The 20,974-nt window shown below is 51.5% G+C and overlaps 1 protein-coding gene across 5 annotated transcripts in view; it reads left to right on the top strand.

Moving 5' to 3' along the window:
- The window catches only part of RPS6KA2 (ribosomal protein S6 kinase A2), a 324,439-nt gene that overhangs the window by 233,089 nt on the left and 70,376 nt on the right, over window positions 1–20,974 (top strand). For all 5 annotated transcript variants that reach the window (XM_072966197.1, XM_072966193.1, XM_072966196.1 and 2 more), the window contains 2 exons: window positions 10,245–10,361; window positions 12,772–12,853. In XM_072966197.1, coding sequence (XP_072822298.1) covers window positions 12,823–12,853 — 31 coding nt within the window. In that variant the 5' untranslated portion in view covers window positions 10,245–10,361; window positions 12,772–12,822. The remainder of the gene's footprint in view (window positions 1–10,244; window positions 10,362–12,771; window positions 12,854–20,974) is intronic.

Raw genomic sequence — 20,974 nt, 5'->3', positions numbered from 1 at the left:
AGAAAGTTTCCAGAAAGTAGACAGAGATCCTATCTGCCCTTCCCCAGTTCCTCCCCGGGTAATACCCTGTAAAGTATAAAAAACATTTGCTGCAGTCAACGGATTTCACCACTTTCATATGTACTCTGTGTGTGTGTGTGTGTGTGGTTCTATGCAATTTCATCACGTGTAGTTGCACATAACCACCCTCACAATCAAGACACAGAATTGTTGCATCTCCACAAGACCTCCTGCTAATCTTTTATGCAACACACACACACACACACACCCCACATTCACACACACACACAGAGACACACCATCCCTTACCTCTGGCCACACCAATCTCTTGTCTTCTCTATAGTTTTGTCATTTTAAGAATGTTATACAAATGGGCATCATATTGTCGATGAAAAATTAATCAGTAGTCAGTCTAAGAAAGAAACGGAAAATTTTATTCAAGCCAACTTAGTGATAATCATGGGGACAGTCTCTCCAGGAGCTCTGAGGACTGTTCTGAGGAGGTGGGGGGAGGCCAGCGTAGATGTGACTTTGATGAAGAGGGTACGTGCAGTCAAGCACACAACTTGGGAGAAGGTTGCTGCTCTTTGCGAGAAACAGACGCCTTAGTTAATGGTTTTAGAGCTTTTCTAAGTAAGGAGAGACGCAAGAAGCTGGGTTCATAAAATTTTCCCCTGAAAGCATCTGACTACCTGAGGACTGGTTCTGCCCATTTCCCCAGAGGACGGAAGCCTCGTCCTGACCTTCACCCTGAATTCCTTTCAGCATGTGCTGTAGGTCAGCAACTGCAGTGGATAATGACTTGATTCTTGAAGAACTGGTTGGTGGGCAGCATTCTTTACTTTGCAGTCCCTTCCCTTTTGGTCTTAATTTCGATCAAGGTTTGGGAGGCGTTTCTTGACCAGTTTGTCCCAAGGCACCAGCACTGCTCAATCCCGGGTCGGGGAGGACTGTGTGATAAGCCGCTCCATGTGCTGTTACTGACTCGACCCTGCTACCAGCAGTCAAACACCTCCGAGCCGCCTGTCTTGCTGGTCTGTAACGATCCAGGACATGGTTTTCTCCCGTTGCTTCTTCCCAAATCTCCAGCTGCACCATCACAATCATGGGTCTTACAGGACTGTCTATTTGATCAATCCTTTCAAGTCTTCTAATCACCATTCATTTGATCTGCGGCTCAGCCGCACGTCTGGTGATGCAAGAAGCAATAAGCGTGTAACACAGGCAGAGTGCAAGTAACACAGCTGGGAGCGTGAATAAGGTCGTAGGTAATATTTAAGCTAAGAACTTGCACGAGGTTCGGCCCAGGGTCTCCCCAGCTCACCTGACTTAGCCTGTTCTCCATCAGTCACCATCTTGAAGGGAAGTGATGCACTGGCCTTGTACATGAAGTTCAGCAGAGATGTCTGCATGTACACGGTTAGTGGTGGGTGACCGTGACCCCTTACAGGACGGAGACAAGAGCATCACCTTCTAAGGAGCTACATGGCCGGCCCCAGAAGGAGGAAGATTGGTTTTGATGGTTGAGCAGACGTTTCTGCCGCTGGGGAGGTTTGGTTAACTCCTAACGCGGCCAACAGTGCACACAGTGGGGAGGGGGGCGGCCCACATGGCCAGAGAAAATGTTTTATGGTAAATTTTTCTTGTCTTGCCTTAAAATATGAATTTTTATTCCATCGGGATAAACGTACTCTTTTGGGATTGGCTCTGTTTACGCAGCGTGACCCTCTGGAGACCCACGCGTGCCGTGCGTGTCAGCGGTTTGTGTCTTTCCGTCGCTGCCTGACGCTGTGTGTCGGTCGGCTTGACCGTCCCCCTGCGGGGAGCGTCTGGCCTGTTTGCTGTTCGGACGCAGCGCTGCTGCGGGCTGTTGTGTCCAGGTTTCCGTGTGAACACAGCCCCCATTTCTCTGGGGTAAATGCCCAAGAGCGCGGGTGCTGGGTTGTATGGTGAGTTCATGGTTCATTTTATAAGAAACTACCTGCCGGTTTTCCAGTGGCTGCGCCGTTGCCACGCCCGCCAGCGGCGGGAGAGACCTGCTTTGTCCGCAGCCTCGCCGGCGATTGGTGGTGTCACTGGGTTTCCTGTTGTGGCCGCTGACAGGTGTGTGGTGGCAACTCGCCGTGGCTTTGCGTTCCTCTGATGGCTCATGACGGTGAATACACGTTCACGTGCTTGTCTGCCATCTGTTTATCTTCTTGTGTGAAATGACTGTTTGTCTCTTTTGCCCATTTTCTAGTTGGATTATTTATTTTATTTTCCTGTTGAGTTTTGAGAGTTCTTCATCTGTCTGAGATACAAGACTTGTTGCACACGTGGTGCTCAGGTACTTTCTCCCAGTCTGTAGCGTCTCTTTTCACCTTCTTAGCAGAGCCTTTGCAGAACAAAAGTTTTAAATTTTGGTTGAGTTCAATTTATTGATTTTTTTTCGTCAAATGGATCTTGCCTTGGGTGTCATATCTAAGAATTTCCTCCCTAGCCCTAGGTCCTGAATCTTTTCCCCTTAAGGTTTTATAGTTTCATCATTTACATTTAAGTCTGTGACCCATTTTCAGTTCATTGTGTGAAGTAGGGGGTTAAGGTCAGTGGGCTTTTGTGTGTGTGTGTGTTTCTCGGCCTTCGATGCCCAGCGCTCCAATGCCATTTGTTGAGAAGACTCTCCTTCCTCCACCGAGTTCCTTTTTCACTCCTCTCAACGATCAGTCGGGTATATTTGAGTGGGTTCACTCCAGGGTCCTCTGTTCTGCTCCCTTAGTCTGTGTGTCTGTCTTTACACCAAGTCACGCTGTCCTGATTGCTGGGGCTACGCCGTGAGCTTTGGCATCAGTAGACTGATTCCTCCCACCTTATTCCTCTTTTTGAAAATTGTTTTTGGCAATTCCAGATCATTTGCATTTCCATATAAATTTGAGAATAAGCTTGTCTATATCTACAAAAAGCCTTGCTCAGAGTTTGCTGGGAATGGCATGATTCCTACAGGTCAGCGTTCGGTGAGGTTTGCTCTTTGCTCTGTGGAGTCTCCCAGTCTGTGAACGTGCCTGCCTCTCCATTTATTTAGCTCTTCTCTGATGCCATTCAGCACCATTCTGTAATTTTCAGCACACGGATAGCGTACCTGTTTTGTTAGTTTTAAACTATTTATTTCATTATTCTGGGAGCAATTGTAAATGGCATAATCACTGTTAACGCCATTGTAAAATTTTCTTTGGTGGATGTCATCATTTAGTTAATTCTGCATTGCTAGACATTTCAGCTATTTCTAGGGGGAGGGGGTAGCTCAGTGGTAGAATGCGAGTTTAGCATGCACGAGGTCCTGGGTTTAATCCCCAGCACCTCCATTAAAGAAAAATAAAAATTTAAATTAAATTAATAAATAAACCTAATTACCCCCCAAAAGTATTAAAAAGAAAAAATAAATAAATATTTTTGGAGTGTTTCTCATTTCTTCACTCTTATTTAAAAATAAAACATTGTAACGAACAGCTTTCCACATTCAGATTGTTTTGGTAAGGTCGGAGGAGTGAGCTCCCTGGGTCAGAAGGTGTGAGGACGTGTGCCTCCTGGTAGACCAGGGAGCCCGTGCAGGAGTGAGAGGTGGCTTCCTGCCCGGGGCGCCCCGTCTGCCCCGTAAGACCAGCGCTGTTCTATTCACAGTGGCGTGTGTTTCTCCAAAGCGTGCGCTCGGTGGCGTTAGGTCCTCTCCCGCCGTGTGATGACCGCTTTCCGTCATAACGTGAAACTCTTCGTGGGGCCCAGTCGTTGCTTCCCCCGGACCATGCCCTCCCGCGCCCTTGCCCACGTGTTAACTTTCCTGCCGTCAGTCTGCTAACCCAAGTGGCCTCTAATGAACCTTGTGCAAATTATTCCCATTTCCTAAGATGTCAGCAGTTTGTTTAACGCGTCCTTAGCTGCCTTGCCTGCCCTCACGCAGGTCAGAGACACGCCTGCTGATGAGAGGGGCCCCAGCACCCCCGGGAGGGGCGCTTTGTGCCTCCGCTTTGAGGAAGGGCTGTGAACGAGCGCGGACTTCCCAGGAGAGGACTCGCCCACTCACAACGATCAGTTTTTGTTTTTTTTTTAATTGAAGTTTAGCTGATTTACAACGCTGTGTTAGTTTCTGGTGTGCAGCATAGTGATTCAGTTTTACATACATATATATACTCTTTTTCGTGTTCTTTTCCATTGTAGATTATTATAGGATATTGAGTGCAGTTCCCTGTGCTGTACAGTAGGACCTTGTTATGTATCTATTCTATGTATGATAGTTTGTATCTGCTAATCCCAAACTCCCAATTTATCCCTCCTCCCCTCTTTCCTCTTTGATAAAAAATGATACAAGCAATCAGTTTTAATAACTACTGCTGTGTGTTTGTTGGACCATTGGGAAGAATCTATTCCCTTAGCAGTATTTTCTTGCAGAACCCAAACGGCCCTTCTCCACACACGTGTTGTCTGGAGACGCCAGTCTGCGCGTGCTCACTGGTCAGGAGAATGTACCACCCTGGTCTGTCTGACCTGAGTCAGGTGTCTGTCTTCCAAGGATGTCTGAGTGACTGGATTAATACAGCCCATGGGTTTGCTATAGTTTGATATTCGCGCCTGAGTCACTGTTTATGTCCAGTTTGCCCGTGAGTCCTGGGGCCTCGCAGCATACATTTTCCATCCACAATTCTGAGGCTCGTTGGAGATTCTTCCACGCATCTTAACAAAATCAGGTCCATAGATAATGACATTCTCACTGCCATGTTAGAAATGACTCTTTGCAAAGCACATCCTTGATGGTAACTTTGGAGATGAGATGGAAATGGCTAGCAGGCCGCATTTAGAGCCGATGCCCAAAACACCATGTCCAGATATGGGAGCCTTGGACCTTCGTCACTTCACATCTCGGGTATCACAGTACGTTGTTTTCTCAGGCCGAGGGGCTCAAGGATTGATGGAACTTTCTAGAATCAATGCACCCAAAGACTGTGGAGTTGTCAGAACCCGGGAGCCTGCAGCCTGAGTCTGGAACGCCCGCATCCTCCACACTCTGCAAATGCGTGGCTCCATCTGCCCGTCCCCGTTTTAATCACAGCTGCCAGGGCATCCGATTTGCATAGACTGTGAGTTATAAAAATACCAGCAGATCGAGAGGCTTTCAGAAGGATGGAAGGAAAATCATTTGAGGGGACGAAGGCAGTAGGGGTGAAGAAAGACAGCAGCCGTGAGGGGTGGCACTTTCATTTAAAAACAGAGGGAAAAAATCCATCCTGCCTTAATAACCGGAATCCATAGGAGTCGGGCGGGAAGGGAGAGGGCAGGGGCTGGGTGAGGAGGAAAAGAAAGAATGAACGGGAGGCGCATCTTGGATTCTTCCTCCGCTCCGCTGGGATGCGGAAATCCCGAGTTTAGCCCAGTCTAGTGGCTGGGGGCTTCAGGAGCGGCTCAGGGTTTCTCTCTGAAGGTGGAGGCACCCCAGCTACGGGGCACGCCGTGCGTAATGCTCCGGCATGTGAGCCAGTCCCGTGATGCCCCGTGTGCTGGATCGCTTTCTTTGGTAACAGAGGGAAAGTGCCGGTCCCGGGTGGATGAGAGCAGAGCACCTGTTCTGCCCTGGGGTCCTGCGGTGTCCAGGGGGGTCTGTGGTCCAGGCCCCGGACGCTGCGGGTGGAGAGCAGGCCTCAGGCCCGGCAGGCCCTGCCCTGCCCAGGGGCATCGTCCGGCTCCTGCAGCCCCAGGGCTGCCCCCCACCCCCCCGCCGCCTCCCGCTTCATCCAGCCGTCTGTTTCTTCCCCTCGCCCCGTGGCTTCGCAGACGATTCATTCTTCCGTTGGGCTCTCCTTGTTCTGTCTAGAGTCCAGCGCACCGAGCCAGTGTGAGTTCCCCTCTCCGCTTACATCTAACCCTTGGGAAAAGGTGGGAGCTTTCTGTAGAAACAGTTCCCCAAGGCACTGGCGGGGCCGGTGCAGCTGGTCCTGTAACTGCATTTCGCGTCTGCTCACACGTTGGCTGAGACGCGTTAAGAGTGATTTAAAGAGCAGAGGAGACACTGCGATGCACTGGCCACTGCGTCTCAGAAACTTCCCCGGTGGTTCGGGAGGGAAGCCGCGATGCTGAGAGCCTGCATCCGGGCGCAGGAGTTCGGGGTCTGCTCAGGGCTTGGCCCCTGGGCTCCCTGGAGGAGCCCCCGACCCGTCTGGAAGGAGGAGGCTCCCTGAGATTCTGAGTCTGTGGTCACGTCTGGCCGTCCTTGCCTTGTGTTATAACGTGCACAGGCCACCTCCTCGGGGGCTTTGTAGGGAACGGTCTGTGCTCGTTGGTTCTGGAAGCTTTATGGGGGGTGTGCCCCCCCCCCCGGAGGGGCCCTCCAGGGTCTGCCCTGTCTTCCATCCCTGGAGAAGGCAGATAAGCTATTCGGTGACTCTTCATGAACTTCCTAGCAGTACGGCAGGCCAGGTGTGATGAGCCAATTGCTAAAAGCAGAAATATGGATAAAATATCTTCTTGGGTTTTTTTTTTTTAAGAAGAATACTCCTTTTTTGCCATTTTTTCCTATTTTTGATTCGTTTTTAATGGAGGCACTGAGGAATAAACCCAGGACCTCGTGCACCCTGAGCATGCCACTAAACTAGACCGACTCCCCTAAAATATCTTCTTAAAAACAGGTAAATGCACTGATGGGTTGGCAAGTGGTAGGAAACCCTCAGAGCAGGAGCCCGGGTGAGAAGACGGTGGCCCCGACCCCCTCCCCAGGGCAGCCGACATGCCGGTGAGTTGAGGGTGGGTTTGCCCTGTAGACCCCTCACCGGCCGCGTAAAGCTGAGACCCTGGGCAGGCACACAGCCTCTGCAGGTCCCCCTCGCGCACGTGCACCCAGGAACCTCAAATCTGGAGTCCGGGGGAGGTCCAGACCTGAGAGTTGCCCATGTCTAGATGGACCACGAAGCCCGGGACAGGATGAGGTCCCAAGGGGCGCTGGTGTGGAAGGAGACGAGGGGGGACGGGGGACGGGACACAGGGAGATAAAGGAAGAACCAAAAAGGAGATGGAAGAATAGGGGGGTGGCGGGGACCTGGTGAGTGGGATGTCCTGGAATCCAAGTGAGGAAGATGTCTTGAGGAAGATGGGGTGATGCCCAGTCCTGGGGACACTGAAGTCTGGCCACTGGGTTTGCACCGTGGAAGGTTCCGATGACTTGATGGGAACAGTCCTGGTGAAATGGTGAGTGGGTGGCAGTGGGTTTAAGAGAGGAGAGGAAGGGGCTGGAGACAGTGAGCAAAGACCTGTGTCAGGAAAGGGGCAGGCGGGTGGGGCAGGGGCCGCCAAGTGTGTATTTTACTGCAAAGTGTGTATTTTACTGTGTGTGTGCTGCGGAGAGCCGCCCGTTAGGATGGGGAGGGGTGAACCGCGTCCTGCACACAGGCCCTAGACTCAGCAGTCCTGGCCGGGGGCCTGGACTCTGCGTGGTTAACTAGTGCCCTGGTGGCTCTGATGCAGGGGCACCGTGGCCAGGTCGTGAGCCTCTGGAACAAGGTGTCGTTCCAGGGCGATCGCGTCACAGTTTGGGGTCTGGGAGAGGGGCGGGTGGTGCCCTGACGGGGAGCCCCTCTGCTGACCTGAGCTTCCGGCGGGACGCCTGCCGTCCAGGCTGCAGCTTACCCGTCTCTGCTGAGTGAAGTGTCAGCTGTGGGGGGTGGGGGGCGCTGGCGGGACTCGCTCGTAGCAAGTCAGAGGTCAGGTAATTTCCTTGCTCTTTCTGGGAATGATACCCTGCGTGCAAATCAGTGATTTCTAGAGTCACCTCTCCCCATTTTTTGGAGACAGATCTAACACTTGCCCAATTGTTGTTTTCTATGTCTTCATCATTATTTTGCATTTTTAATCCGCGTTTACTTTTCATAAATAGTCTCCCTTTAATGGCATGAAAAGCAGATGGTTCAGAGCAGAGAAAATTACATACCAAGGTGTCTTTGGCACGGGGCGGAGAGCAGGGGACAGCGGCCACTTGTCCCCACTGGCCTGTTTCTGTCACTGTCCCCCCACTTCGCCAGCCTCTAGAGACAGCTGCTCAGTTACTTGGGCAGGGATTTCTTCCATAAGTCACAATTTCAAGCACAGTTCAATGGGGATTCCCAAGTTCACTGTCATAGATTATTCTGTCATACGTCGACGTCAGTTCAACAATATCTCTCTAGCTTTTATCTCTCACGTTAGAACAGCTTTGAAATTCTTGATTATAAAGCTAATACCTGACCGTGACACCTGGTTCTCCCCTCAAATGTCTCAAGTTATTTAAGAAAGAAATGCTCTTTTACGAGAGTTGTGCTAGAAACTCCATGTTTAGTGCTATGTGTGGACGACTTTACTTTCTTAAGGGAACGGCATTAAAATCCACATAGAGTTCCAGGGAAAATGGCCTGCCCTGTAAGAGAGAAAAGGGGCTTATTTCAAAATGAAGCATGTTCAATATTTTAATTCGGTTGCCGTTACAGCAATTATCATGAAACGATCTGGAAAACCGGGCTGTCGGGTCTGGAAACAGAAGCGGACAGACCTGGGCAGCTTTGCCTGTTTCCACCTGAGTGTTTTCCATGCTCATTGGCCTCTGTACTCAGCATTGGATTCCAGACCTTTTCTCTTTTCTTCTTCCTTCCTTCCTTCCTCTCTCTCTCTTTCTTTCTCTCCTCTCTCTTTCTCTCTTCTAGAGAAAACCCAAGTGTCTTCAGGCAAGTTCAATCCAAAACATCACTGTGAATGCGGAACCCTAAAATCTAAAATGTGGAACTCTTGGTTCCTTTTTCTACGGACAGTTGAGACTCTTTGCTGTTCAAGACCTTACTGATTTTAAATGAGAAATGAACTGTGTTGCAGTATTATTGGAGAGAAACCTGAGGTTTTAATGCCGTTCCCATTTTAATAGAGGGACTGGGGATTGAACCCAGGACCCTGTGCCTCAGTTTACCCCTTCTTGAGTCATCACTTCCTTAACATTCTAATCAAAGGCTGAGAAGCAGATGTCTTCCAGGGGGAGGGTGCAGCTCAGGGGTAGAGCGTGTGCTTAGCAGGCACGGGGTCCTGGGGTCAATGCCCAGTGCCTCCGTTAAATAAAAAATAATAAGTAAATAAATAAATAGGTAAGTAAGTAAGTAAACCGAATTGCCCCCTCCACATAAACAAAAAAATTTTTAAAGTAGTTATGAAGCAAGGACGTTACAATTCTTCATCTTCTAACTGTGCACGTGTAAACCATATAAACTTTACGAACTGGCCGTAAAGAATCCATTCTGGCTATATTCATTGTTTTCACAAATAGAAAAACTTTTTTTTTTACCCAAATGACAAATAATCCTTGAAGATGTGGAAATTGAAGTGTTTCCTTTAGCCATTGGAATAAGGAGAAAAGCCAAAGACAGCCGCAGAGGTGGCTCGCCGGCCTGGGAGGTCTGCAGCCTGCACCGCCTGCCCCTGCTCTTCAGGGTGTCTGCTGCTGGTTACGTGGAGATAAAATAATAAAGTTTGTAACTTTTGAGAAACTGGATTTTTCACACACTTTTGAGAGAGGCTTTTTTGTGATGCTGCCATTGTGATTTCATTTGCAAATCTTTGCTCCTGGACTAAAACACAGGGAGGGAGTGTGTGGCTTTGACGTCGACCTTGACTGAAAACTCAGCTCTCACACTCCAGCTGTGTGACCTCCATCGGGATGAAATCTCCACTTCGTGGGGCTTTTTAAGGAATAAAAGCAATAATGCGTGGCAAGTCCTGAGTGCCCGGAACGCACTGTGCGTGCAGTTACTGGTAGCGATTTGTAGATGCGATTTTTGGCCCGCTCACTCTGATGTTTGCCAGTACTCAGCCTGGCGCCAAGACTGCAAGAGGGCTGAGCGGTCAGACAGGCGGACGGACCGGAAAGGGGGTCTTGGAGGCACGGAGACGAATTCCAGGAACAGTCAGGCTCCACTGTCAGGAAAGCACCTACTCTCAGTGTTTCCATTTCAAGTAGCTGGCGCTGGGCAGGTGACCCACGCTTTTCATTCGCTCGAGATGCTGCTAAGACCCAAGGACAAAACCTCACGGAGAAAAGAAACAAAGGCTCACAGACAGTAACTGACACAAATCAGCAAGACGCTCGTGTCAAGCTCTGTGGCGCCGCGTCTTTGGACTCCGATCCCGAAAATCTGTAACGTCCCCGACTCGTAACTCCGTGGCGGGTGGATCCAAAGGGACCCCATCCTTGTATCTGTGTCGTTTTTCTCTTGCAGGAAGAAGGCGTCGTGAAGGAGATTGACATCAGTCATCATGTGAAAGAAGGGTTTGAAAAGGCCGACCCCTCCCAGTTTGAGCTGCTGAAAGTTTTGGGACAAGGATCCTATGGAAAAGTAAGTGAGGTCCTCGTTCCCTCTCGGGGTCTCACTCCCCTGGGCTGCTTCCCCACGTCAGGGCAAGGCACTTGAGAGTCTGGGGAAGGAGGGAGGGCAAAGGTTTCCCTTGAGCCCAAGGGAAACGTGGCTGAGCTGACAGGATGGAAAGTCCTGGCCACGCCCACATGGCAGGCCCCGTGGCACCTGCAGCCGTGGCCTCACTTTGCACAGCCATGAGGCTGGGCTGCCCACACCCTTGGGAGACCACACACACCTTCCTCTCCTGTAGCTTCTGTGGGCCTTCATTTATCCCCATGGTGAGTCGGGTCCGTGAACTTGAGCCATGCATCTTTGGAAGGGCACCCTGCACAGGCAGTTGTCAAAGGGAGGAAGAAATAAGAGAAATAATAAGAAAGAAAGGAAAGGAGAAGACAGTGCCCTTTGGGACCAGTTGACTGAGACTGTTGCTCATCACAAGTCCAGGACCTGCAGCCTGGCTCCTCTCTGACCCCCGACGTCCACTGTGCAGTTACTTTGCCGCTCCCAGCCTCAGTTTCCCTGTCTATAAAATGGACGTAATATGAACTACTTTGTATAATTATCTGTGGATTAAATACAGCATAGCTCCTGTCTGGCGGTTGTCTAGGAAGAACCTGCATGCCAGGGTTGTTCGTTTCCTTTCTTTTTCACCTTCAAATTAAAATGAAAACTGATTTCGCTCAGGAAATGAGATCATTGTCCCTTCATATAGGGCCACCCCCCCATAGCAGGGTGCCAGCGCATCTTTTGAGGACATGTGAGTTATTCCACAGTAGGGCTAATCTGTCTGCGTCCTTCATGTAACTGTTAGAAATTACATAGACTTTTGATTTCCAGAACACGAGGGCCTGAGATAAACTGTGACGCCAGCCTTTCTGAGAATATGAGCAGAGCAGAGTCCTGGCTTTTAGAGTAACTATTTTTGTGTGGTGTCTGCACTTTCCCCGGATTGCCCCATTCTTCACAGGACCTGGTGTCAGGATGAACTCCGGCCCCTGTTGATTTCACTGGGATTAATAGTATGTTAGTGACGTCCTGGATAATGTGTCACAGACCACGAAAGTCTGATTGTTTACTAGCTCTATGCTTTGACATTCTTAGAAGGTAGAATGTCTTTTTCTTTTATTTTTTTTCTCTGTCACACAGCAGTGCAGTAAAGAACATGAGATTGTATTAAGGTATCTACAGACGTGTTCATCTGAACCATTCAGAATCACCCGTATTCAAAATGTTGTGGTCTCCAGAAATGGCTGTTCAGTACATTTGTAAGGCATGGGAGGAGGGAAGCGAGAATGCAGGGTGGCGGCCGGTACTAAGACACAGCAGCGGGCTGTGTCTGCAGGGAGGTTCCGAGCCGTCTCCTGTGAGCAGGACAGACTCGTCTGCGGGTGCATCAGACCCTGTGTTCCCGCGCGCCTGCCCCCACCCCCCCATCCCTGTGCCGTGTCTCTGTCCGTGGTGGGTGCCCAGCCCCTCCCGCTGGCTCCTGGAGCTGGACCCCGTGCGTCTGTGGTGGCAGGTCTTCCTGGCTTCAGGAGGCTGGGGGAGGGAGGCACCCCCCAGGGCGCATGCCAGCATCACCTGCGCCTCCTGGACACACACACACTACTAGGAAAAGCAATACTGTTGTCTTCATTTGCATGGAAAGTGGGTTTTTTCTGGTAGCAGCACCCAGGTTAGTTTGTATTTTTACTAGTTTTGTTTGATAATCATGAATATGACTTCTAAGCTCAGCCTGCCTCAAACAGTTGTCTTCTTTCTCCTTTTGGTTTTCTTTTGTGATACACCTGAAAATGGGCTTCATAAAGTGCAGCCAAGTGTCCACATGCATATATGTGAGCGCTGTCTAGAAACGAACGCTGTCTGTAAGCTCAAGCTACTCAAAGCTAAAATTCGGGTGGAAAAAGCTCAAAATAAGAGAACTCAGCTCATCTCGAGAACTGGAGTCTGTCCCGTGACTGGTGCTGACATTTGGGGTGACCTCAGTGGGGGTGTACAGGCGATATTTACAATAAACCAAATGATCACCCTTAAAACTTTTGAATAGTATGTTTTTCTGAACAACTGATCTTTTTTTAAAAAAAGGAGGACTGTATTACTTCTGAAATAAAATGTCTCGGGGAAAGCGAACAGTACCAAAAACAACAATGATTCTTCATACGAACACAATGCAGTTCCTCTCTGGGTTGTACAGATTAGATAAAACTCTTGCTGGCAGTCTGGATCGTTTTGGAGTCTGCTGGAGAAGATTCTACAGTTTCATTTTTTCTGCCATGTATTTATTGTGTTGGAGTTTTCTGTACTCCCTTGTGTATCTCGTGTCAAATCAAATAAGGAGAATGAATTTGCAGTCTTATCAACCGCAGGTGTTCTGTGTTCTCTTCGGAAGGTGTTCCTGGTGAGGAAGGTCAAGGGGTCCGACGCCGGGCAGCTCTATGCGATGAAAGTCCTTAAGAAGGCCACCTTGAAAGGTGAGGGGCCCCGGGGAAAGGGGGGGTCCCGGGGGCGCCGTGCTGAGGTGTGCCACTGTGGTTTGCCCTCTGCTGTTATTGAGGAAAGAGACATTCCCTCAGTGTCGCATGATTTCTGGCTCTCAGCACGTCACTCTGACTGGTGACACACGATGCCAGCGTTTCCCTGAATGTCCAGCACAGCCCTGCAGCATTTCCGCTGTCTTCAGAGGGAGCCGTCTTGTGCAAGTGCCAGCCTTCCCGGCCCCCTGCGCCCCGGCATGCCCCTGGGAGAGACGAGCATCGAGGGCCGAGGGAGAGGAGAGGAAAGGCAGGTCGTGCCGGCTGTGCCCGGCGACACGGCGCCTAAATTCGCCAGCCAGGCTGGGTGGCTCAGCTTTCGACAAAATGTGGTTTGCGGAGTATTGCTCCTCTTTCATCCTGATGACTGGGTTTTCGAAATACTGTCCAGCACCTGACTCCAGCCCCTGCCCTCCTGCCCTCCGGTGAAGTACACACACACAGCACAGGCCAGAGAGAGCGGTTTAGGAACTCTCCACTCCCAGCCCACGGCCGCTTAGCCGACAGCACAGAGGCTCAGCCCCGCCTGCCCCGATCCCCTCCTCTTCCCCCAGGGGGGTGGGCGCGCGTCCTGAGTAGGGGGAGGAGGCTGAGCACCTGACGCCCGCCTGGGCAGGGCAGACCACGGGGTCATTAGTCACCTGCACGGGTCACCCACGGGGCCGCAGGCTGAAGAAGTGGGGGGGGTGCTGGCTCTGGGGAGGAGGTGATGGGCTGTTTGAGGAGCTCTGTGGGCTGGCGGGGAGCGGGAGGCTGCTGGGTTGAAGGCTGGTCGGGGCACAGCCAGGCTGGCTTATAGGGAAGCAGTGGGGGGACCTTTCCTTCTGAGGGGGTGCGTATCCATCGAGAGCAGGGAGCTCGTGAGGCAACTCAGACATGTCGAGGCAGCTCTAGAATTTTTAGGTCTGAAACATCAGTGTCTTCAGCACCTACGTGCAGGGCCAGAACAAAAAACAGGCCATTCTCTGCCTTCAGGCCACTTACTGTTGGGCTGGTAAATAGGGTATATTTTGAGTCACATATAATCAATGATAGAGGACAATAGACGCATCGACAAAACAGATCCAGACCTCGGCGTCTTAGGTGCGTACACAGGAAGAGGAGAGTCCTTCCAGAAGACGTCGTTCAGGAAGGATCTGGAAGGTGAGTGCGGCACGTCCGGAAGGATGGACAGGTGTTCCTGGAGGAGACAGGAGGCAGCCTGGCAGTGCCAGGCCAGCCGATGTCAGGGGACCCAAAGCCCACCTGAAACTAGCACTGTAAGTCAGCTACACGTCAATCAAATTTTTAAATGAATTAATTAATTTTTTAAAAAAGAAAATACAAAAGCTGATCACTTTGGCCAGACTGGAGTCTGTACCAGAATCACCTACGTGTGTTTGGGGAAACTTACGAAAAATAGACCTTTGGACCCCACTCGGGACCCACTGGGTCACAGTCTCTAGGGGCAGAGCCTAGAATCTGACTTTTTTAACAGGTTCTCCCAGTAATTCTTCTGTAAGCGAGAGTGGTGGGTTCTCTGATGCAGGCGTTCTAGTTACTGCAGACACTGGGCTTTTAAATTCAGCAGCACTGTTTAAGTCGTGCTCTATAGTGAACATTTTGTTTGTTAACCTATAATGAAAAGGAATATGAAAAGGAGTATTTGTATGTATATGTGAACATTTTGTTATAGTTATAATAATGTTTCTGAAATTGTTTGTCAATTGGACTGGACCAGATATTTCAAGATCCTCATAATAATATAAATTTTAAGGGCTGTTTGTTAGAAGATGCACAGGAAACAGCAGGTTTGACTTTCTATCCTCAGTTTTGAACGTAATGGTCTCTTCACTCAGCGTCAGCTCCACAGAAGAGGAAATCAAATCAGACGTGTGTTAGTTCAGGACCAACTGGAGGGCTCACAAGTGAGCAGCGTCTCTGGCACTGCCTGGAGGTCACACAGTGACTGCGTGACCCAGTGCTTCCACTCCACGGCATGTCACCAAAAGAAATGGGAGTACGTGTCTACACAAAAACTCGTACATGAGTGTCCACATAGCAGCGCTGGCTCATTCACAGTAGCCGCAAAGCAGAACAACCCCGGATAAGTAAAGTGTGGTACCTCCATGTGGTGGCATGTTCTTTGGCAATGAAAAAGAAGTGACACACTGGTGTGCACCCAGCGTGGCTGAACCTGGAAACACGCTAAGTGAGAGACGCTGTCACAAAGTGCCCATATCAGAGGGTTCCGCTTATAGGAACATCCAGAATGGGCCAGTCCTCAGAGACAGAAAGTGGCTTAGTGGTTGCTGGGGGCTGACGGGGTTAAGGAGACAGTGGTTGGGGTGTGGTGCGTGTGTGTGCACCCTGCTCCGGAGGTGGGAACTGGAACCAGGGAGCTGGGCAGTGTTGTCCCCGTCTAGCCAGTCCGTCAGCCTCAGCCTTGACCTCTTAGCTCTTGTGCAAATGCTCCGTCTGTGGTTTCACCTCCGTGGGTGCTCAGGGTTGCACATTTGTTTATGATCCAGTCCAGTGTCTTTGCGAAGGTGGTCCTGCTACAAGGTTACACGGAACAGGCAGGGTGTATAATTGTGAGTGCAGAACAATGGTGATACTGTTAAATGCACAAGTGTCGCATCAGCACACGAAGATGCCTGTGTACGTTCAGAGGCTGAATGTGTGCCACGCTCGTGGGAGATGTGCCGAAACGAAAAGTCACTGGGTTATTGGGAGCCTTTGTTTTCTTCTCTATACTCTATTTCAAGTTTTCAACAAACGTAAAACATGTTTGACTTTGTATGATGTAAAGTTATTTGGTATAATATTCAGGAACCATATGCTTGAGAGCATAAAGTCATTTTTATATTGTGAGAATGAGTCATACAAGCATAAAAAGCCAGAAAACCTTCCCACTTCCTTGTGCTCCTTTAAAAGCCAGCTTTCAAACCAAACATTATTTTACATCAGATCCTATTTCAGCTTTTGATAATGGTCCATCACTAAAGAATAGATTTTGTTTCCTGAAATGCAGTTGGAACTTACTTTCTTAAGAGAAAATAAAAGAGTTTGATATAATGGTGTTTTGGGTGAGGTGGTGCTTGGACCCCGTGCAGGAGGACCGAGCACGTGCAGAACGGAGGCCAGGTCTCCGCTGGCCTTGGAGGAGGCGCCTGACCTCCCTAGTCCCTCCTGCCTCCTCACTCAGGAAGGAGGAGGGAGGGACGAAGGGTCGTTTAGATCTGTTTCCGCTCCAAACCTCTGCACCCCGTCAGCCTGAGTGATTCACAGATTCCATAAGCCGTTCTCTGTCCACACAGCATCACCAGTTTGCAGGCTAATTAGTGACTCGGAAGAACGTGAAAGGGAGAAAAGGAACAGGGTGACGGCCACTCTGTCCTCTCGCCCACGAGGACACCTGAAAGCGCAGACATCCTCCCACGGGAAACGCCAGGAACATAAAGCCTGAAATTAGTTTGAAAAGGGAAGATGGGAAGGGGGCGGAGGACTTGTGGAAATGATTGTAAAACTCCAGGTTGTTTCTCAAAAACACGGATGCCTGTCCTGTGTGCAGAAGTGCGCGTTTTTGTCATTTGGACTCCAAACAACTTGACAAACGGATAATCGTCTCTGACAGCTCTGTTTCATCTTTAAATGCGTTGGGAGTTGTCGGCGCCTGCCCCGCCTTCCCTCGGAGAGGTGGCGTGCCATTTCCAAGGGAAATGTCAGCTGCTTCGGTGTGACGAGCTGGCAGGCGTGCGCCGCCCCCACCTGCCGTCCGCCCTCCTCAGCGGGGGTGCTGCTTGTCCCTCATCGCTTAAGGACCGTTTAAAGTCTTCAACTTCTCTAATTGCCGGAGTTTCTGTATCTGTGACTCAACACTGAGTTATTGCAGGTGACAGTTCTGCACAGTGTGTTCCAAACACAGTGAATTCCAGAGGGTGACGCCCCCACTTTGTGCCGTTAGAGAAATTGTTTTTAAAGACCGTAAGCCTATTCCCAGGCGCGAGGCAGGGAAGGAAGCAAGCCGATCTCCATCCCTGTTTAGTGAGTGGGAAGTGGGGGCTGTCACGCATGTTGACACGGTGGGTCCCAGCCTTAGCCACCAGCAGGAACTGCCTGCAGGGCTTCGACAACATGCCGACGCCTGGGGCCACTCAGGTCACCTCCCCTGAACTGCTGGTCTGGACGTGGTCTGGGTGTGAGAATCGGCGACCCCACTCGGGGGGTCCGTAGCGTGGTCCCAGCGAGAGGACCCCGGGGCGGTGCCTGCGCGCACAGACTCTGGACCCCGGGGCCCGCGCAGCTTAGACTAGTGTCAGCCTGGGGCAGCTCTCCTGACCCCCAGTGCCTCCCACTCAGTGGATGGCGTCGGTAAGAGGGCCCGCCTCACGGCGTTGTTGACGTGAAGACTGGACGCAGTGATGCACGTAGATTGCGGCTGGCATGGGGTCCGGTGTCCACTGTACCCATTTCTGGTCCTTTTCTCCGTGAAAATTGGCTCCGGGGGCGTGTTAGGACTCCTCTTGTCTGGGTTTGTTTAGGTCTGATTGAGCGGGGGAGTGAGGAAGAGGGATGGGCGTTAACTGCCATCTGGCCAGAAAGAGTTAGGCGTTGGTTCAGCCTGGTTCCTCGAGCTGCGTGGAGAGCCTGCGGCCGCATTAGTGACCGCCAGTCCTGTGAGTCACCCCAGCCCCGGTAACTCCTAAGGCCGGCCGGCCCCTGCTGGGGGCCGCACACCCCCCCAGGGCCGCTCCTTTTGGGGACTTCTCTCGTTTCAGTGAGCATTGAGACGTGGAGAGGGCTTGTTATATGAAATGTGTCTTTGCAGTGATGCTTCTGGTGGGACGTCACCTGTGTGTCCCTGCCTAACTCGTTTTGCAGCTGTTTTCCTGCTAAGTCAACTTTCTAAGCCCAAAGGTGAGACACATCCCCTGCTTTGAAGGAAGTAAGTTGAGTCCCGTGATTCTAAAGGGGAAAAAAATGATTCTGGCAAAATCTCTTTGTTTAGCAAGTGAAGCAAGTAACAGACTGTGGTGGTCACTTGTGTTCCTCGGCAGCCGTGGTGGGGTAACTGTGGGGGTCCGGCCATGAGAGAAGAGAGAAACGGACCTGAACGGCGCTTCCTGAGCATCAGGGTGTCGGTCGCAGCCCAGGCTCGCTACCCCTGTCTCCCTTCTTCAAGGAGAGCCCTGGGTCCGTCACGCGGGGGGCCCGCGAGTGCGCAGGGGCCGCGGGAGTGTAGGGCGGCCGGGAGGAAACGCGTGACCTCATGTCGAGGACTCCCTCCTGAAGCAGCCCTCGTCAGAGTCACCCCCTTGCTTTCAAGCCTCCGAATGAGGTTTCCAGTGCTTTTTATTTCCTTTTCTCTTACGCTGAGATGCTTTGTTTAAAAACACTGACTTAGAAGCTAAGCTCCGACTGGTGCCTTAGTCCGAACAGATTTTTTTCCGTGCTAACTCATTCACGTCGTCTGACTCACGCTTGGATGATTGTGAGTCCCCGGGAGGGGGGAGGAGGGCAAACGCCACGCGCTCGGAAGTGCCCGCGTTGGTGCGATTATCCTCACTGTGCAGATGAGGAAACTGAGGCACAGCACAGTGAAGCCGCTCACCCCTAAACCGTGTGACTGGAGGTGGGGGAGCCCCGGCCTCCTCGGGAAGCCCCTCCTGGCCGGCCGCACGCGGGGTTACCGCCCAGGGGAAGGGTCTTCCCAGCGGACGGTCAGAGGTGGAAGGTAGCGCGGACGCGCCGTCCTCGTGGACTTGCTCCCTGGCCGCTGTTACACGCCGCCTGCGGGCCTTGGGGCACTTTCTACGTTTATTTCTACCCAAATTGCATTTCTCATTGCAAGTAAAAAGCAGGAAATAGTTTTTTTTCACCATTTGCATCTTTAATGCCTGTAAATATGAAAACTTAGTAAGCTTGCTGCTGAACCAAGCTCGGGACCGCTCGCTCCCACGCAGTGAAGCCAACCTGCTGCCCCCGGGTGGTGGTGAAGGGAAGCGCAGCGTTTACTGCAGGCGCCAAGCAAGGGGTCTGGCGCTAGTGCTTAGAAGACCCAGACTCCCCAAGGCTTTCGGGGAAAGGGTTAAGACAGGGCGAGGGAGGGGGTCGTGGGTGCGTGATCAGCGCGTGGACGTGCTCCTGACGGGTTGGCGGTGAGGTCATCGGGCGTCAGCATCGTCAACTTTCTGGTTCCGACCAGCCTGGGGGCCCCGTGCTTGTGGGCAGCACACAGTTAGCTTCTCCCACCTGGTGGGGGTCCCAGCATTTGCAGAACAGCTCGAAGGCCGTGGCTCAGAACATTATCTGTAGCCCCTGAGGAGAACCGAAGGCCCCTGACTTTGTTCAACGGCTGAACTACGGTTATTGCGTCTTGCTTGACGGTCTTCCTTTCTTTCTGCATTTTCTCGCTTCCCTGATTACATGTGCTCTCTGGAACTCGGGGAGGCCTGGGAGACTAAAGCTTGTCTCCAGACGAGAGGCAGGTGGAGGACGTTGCTGTGGTGGGGGGGTCTGTCCTGGGAAGACCGCGGAGAGTCCTGCCCTGTTACAGGCTGAAGATTCAGCCACAGAAAGATTCTCTGGTAAAGAAGTTAGTTAAATAACCATGTCAGCCGTCTTTCAAATAGTTCAGTGTAGAGAAATTAGAAGACCAGTCTTGGGGAGTTGTGCCCGATGTGATCATCAGTGTGGTCACCATCTTTTATTTTCATTATTCATGGTTTTCCTCCTTCCTTCTTTTTCTGGAGTAACAGCCAGTACAAAGTTTTGGCCACCAAATGTTTAGCAACACAGCTTCTCCTGGGAGGCCCCTTTACTATGAATTAGACCTTTGAAGGCTAGAAGACACTGTGTGAAGATGGATTTGTGTTCTGCATGCAGGAGGCCACTTGGGATATAACTTCAGACCTGGTAGGGTTTGGGGGACAAAGGTGGGAAGTGGCAAGTGTGGTCACTCAGCTGGCAGAGCCTGAGTTCATCACCGACAGGACTCAGGTTAAAAGGCTCAGGCCTCCCTGTGACTGCGGCTGCCTGCGGATGCAGCCACGCGCGGTGTGTGCGTGTGTGCGGTCCTGTGCCCCGCCATCCCCGAGGGCTGCAGCTGCTCCTCTCTCACACCCCGACCCCCCAACCCCCGTGCTTCTCTGAGGCACGCTTCCTGGCCGGTCAGCTCTCACCTTCACCACGACCGATAGGAGCCACTTGTGTGTGTCTTATCCTTAGTTTTCTTTTGAAATACCCTTAATACGCTAATGTAACGTAACGCAGTACAACGCGCTACGACATGATATATACCAAAGTAATGCAGATTGGTGGAGATCACTTAAAAACCGGACAGATGCGGGCAGTGGTGCTCAGCTTTGAAGAGAGGCTTTCAGGTCCAGCCTCCTTGCAGATGGAGCCCCACTACGTAAACCCATCCTCCAGAGCCCGTTCACCGTTCCTCTTAGACATTTGTGGTTGTCACGGGCTTCACCGTCAATTTCACGAGCGTTTCCTGACCAGCTCTAGGAGGCTGTGTTGAGCATGTACTGACCATTTTACAGAGAGTCTGGTGACTCCAGCAGGGTGAGGAACGTAGGGACTCAGAGGTAGCCTCAAGGTTCAGAACCGCCAGGCTGGCTGGCAGAAGGGACCGGCTTGCGTTTGGTTTCTCACTTGCTGGAGCTCTCAAAGGGCTGCGGGCACTGAGACATTCTGTTAGGGCTCAGAGCCACACTGGCCACTTTTTAACTCCTAGAAATCCAGAACAGGTCGAGAGGCTGAGGGAAGAAGCTCACCAGGCTGGCACGTCCTGCACCCTGCCTTCCTCGGGCGCACTCAGCACTGGGCGCACCTGGCGCTGTCCAACGGCGCGCGGGGCTGGAAGTCCTGAGGACGTGGGCCCGACCCAAAGAACAAGAAGGGGTGGGTGGTTTCCAGAAGGTAGCTCTGCTTTGCACTGAGTGTGTCCACCAGCGTACTCCACCGTGTGCTTCCTCCTGCTCTCCTGGTCGGGAAACGGGCCCTGCAGGTGGGACAGACTTCTAGGTGCCCCCACCTTCATCTCAGCTCCAGGGGTGGCCCTGGGCCGGG

Source organism: Vicugna pacos, chromosome 8, assembly GCF_048564905.1.
Source record: "Vicugna pacos chromosome 8, VicPac4, whole genome shotgun sequence".
NCBI classification, from domain to species: Eukaryota; Metazoa; Chordata; class Mammalia; order Artiodactyla; family Camelidae; genus Vicugna; species Vicugna pacos.
The sequence above is the reverse complement of the archived record's forward strand: the minus strand, read 5'-3'. Positions and strand labels throughout refer to the sequence as shown.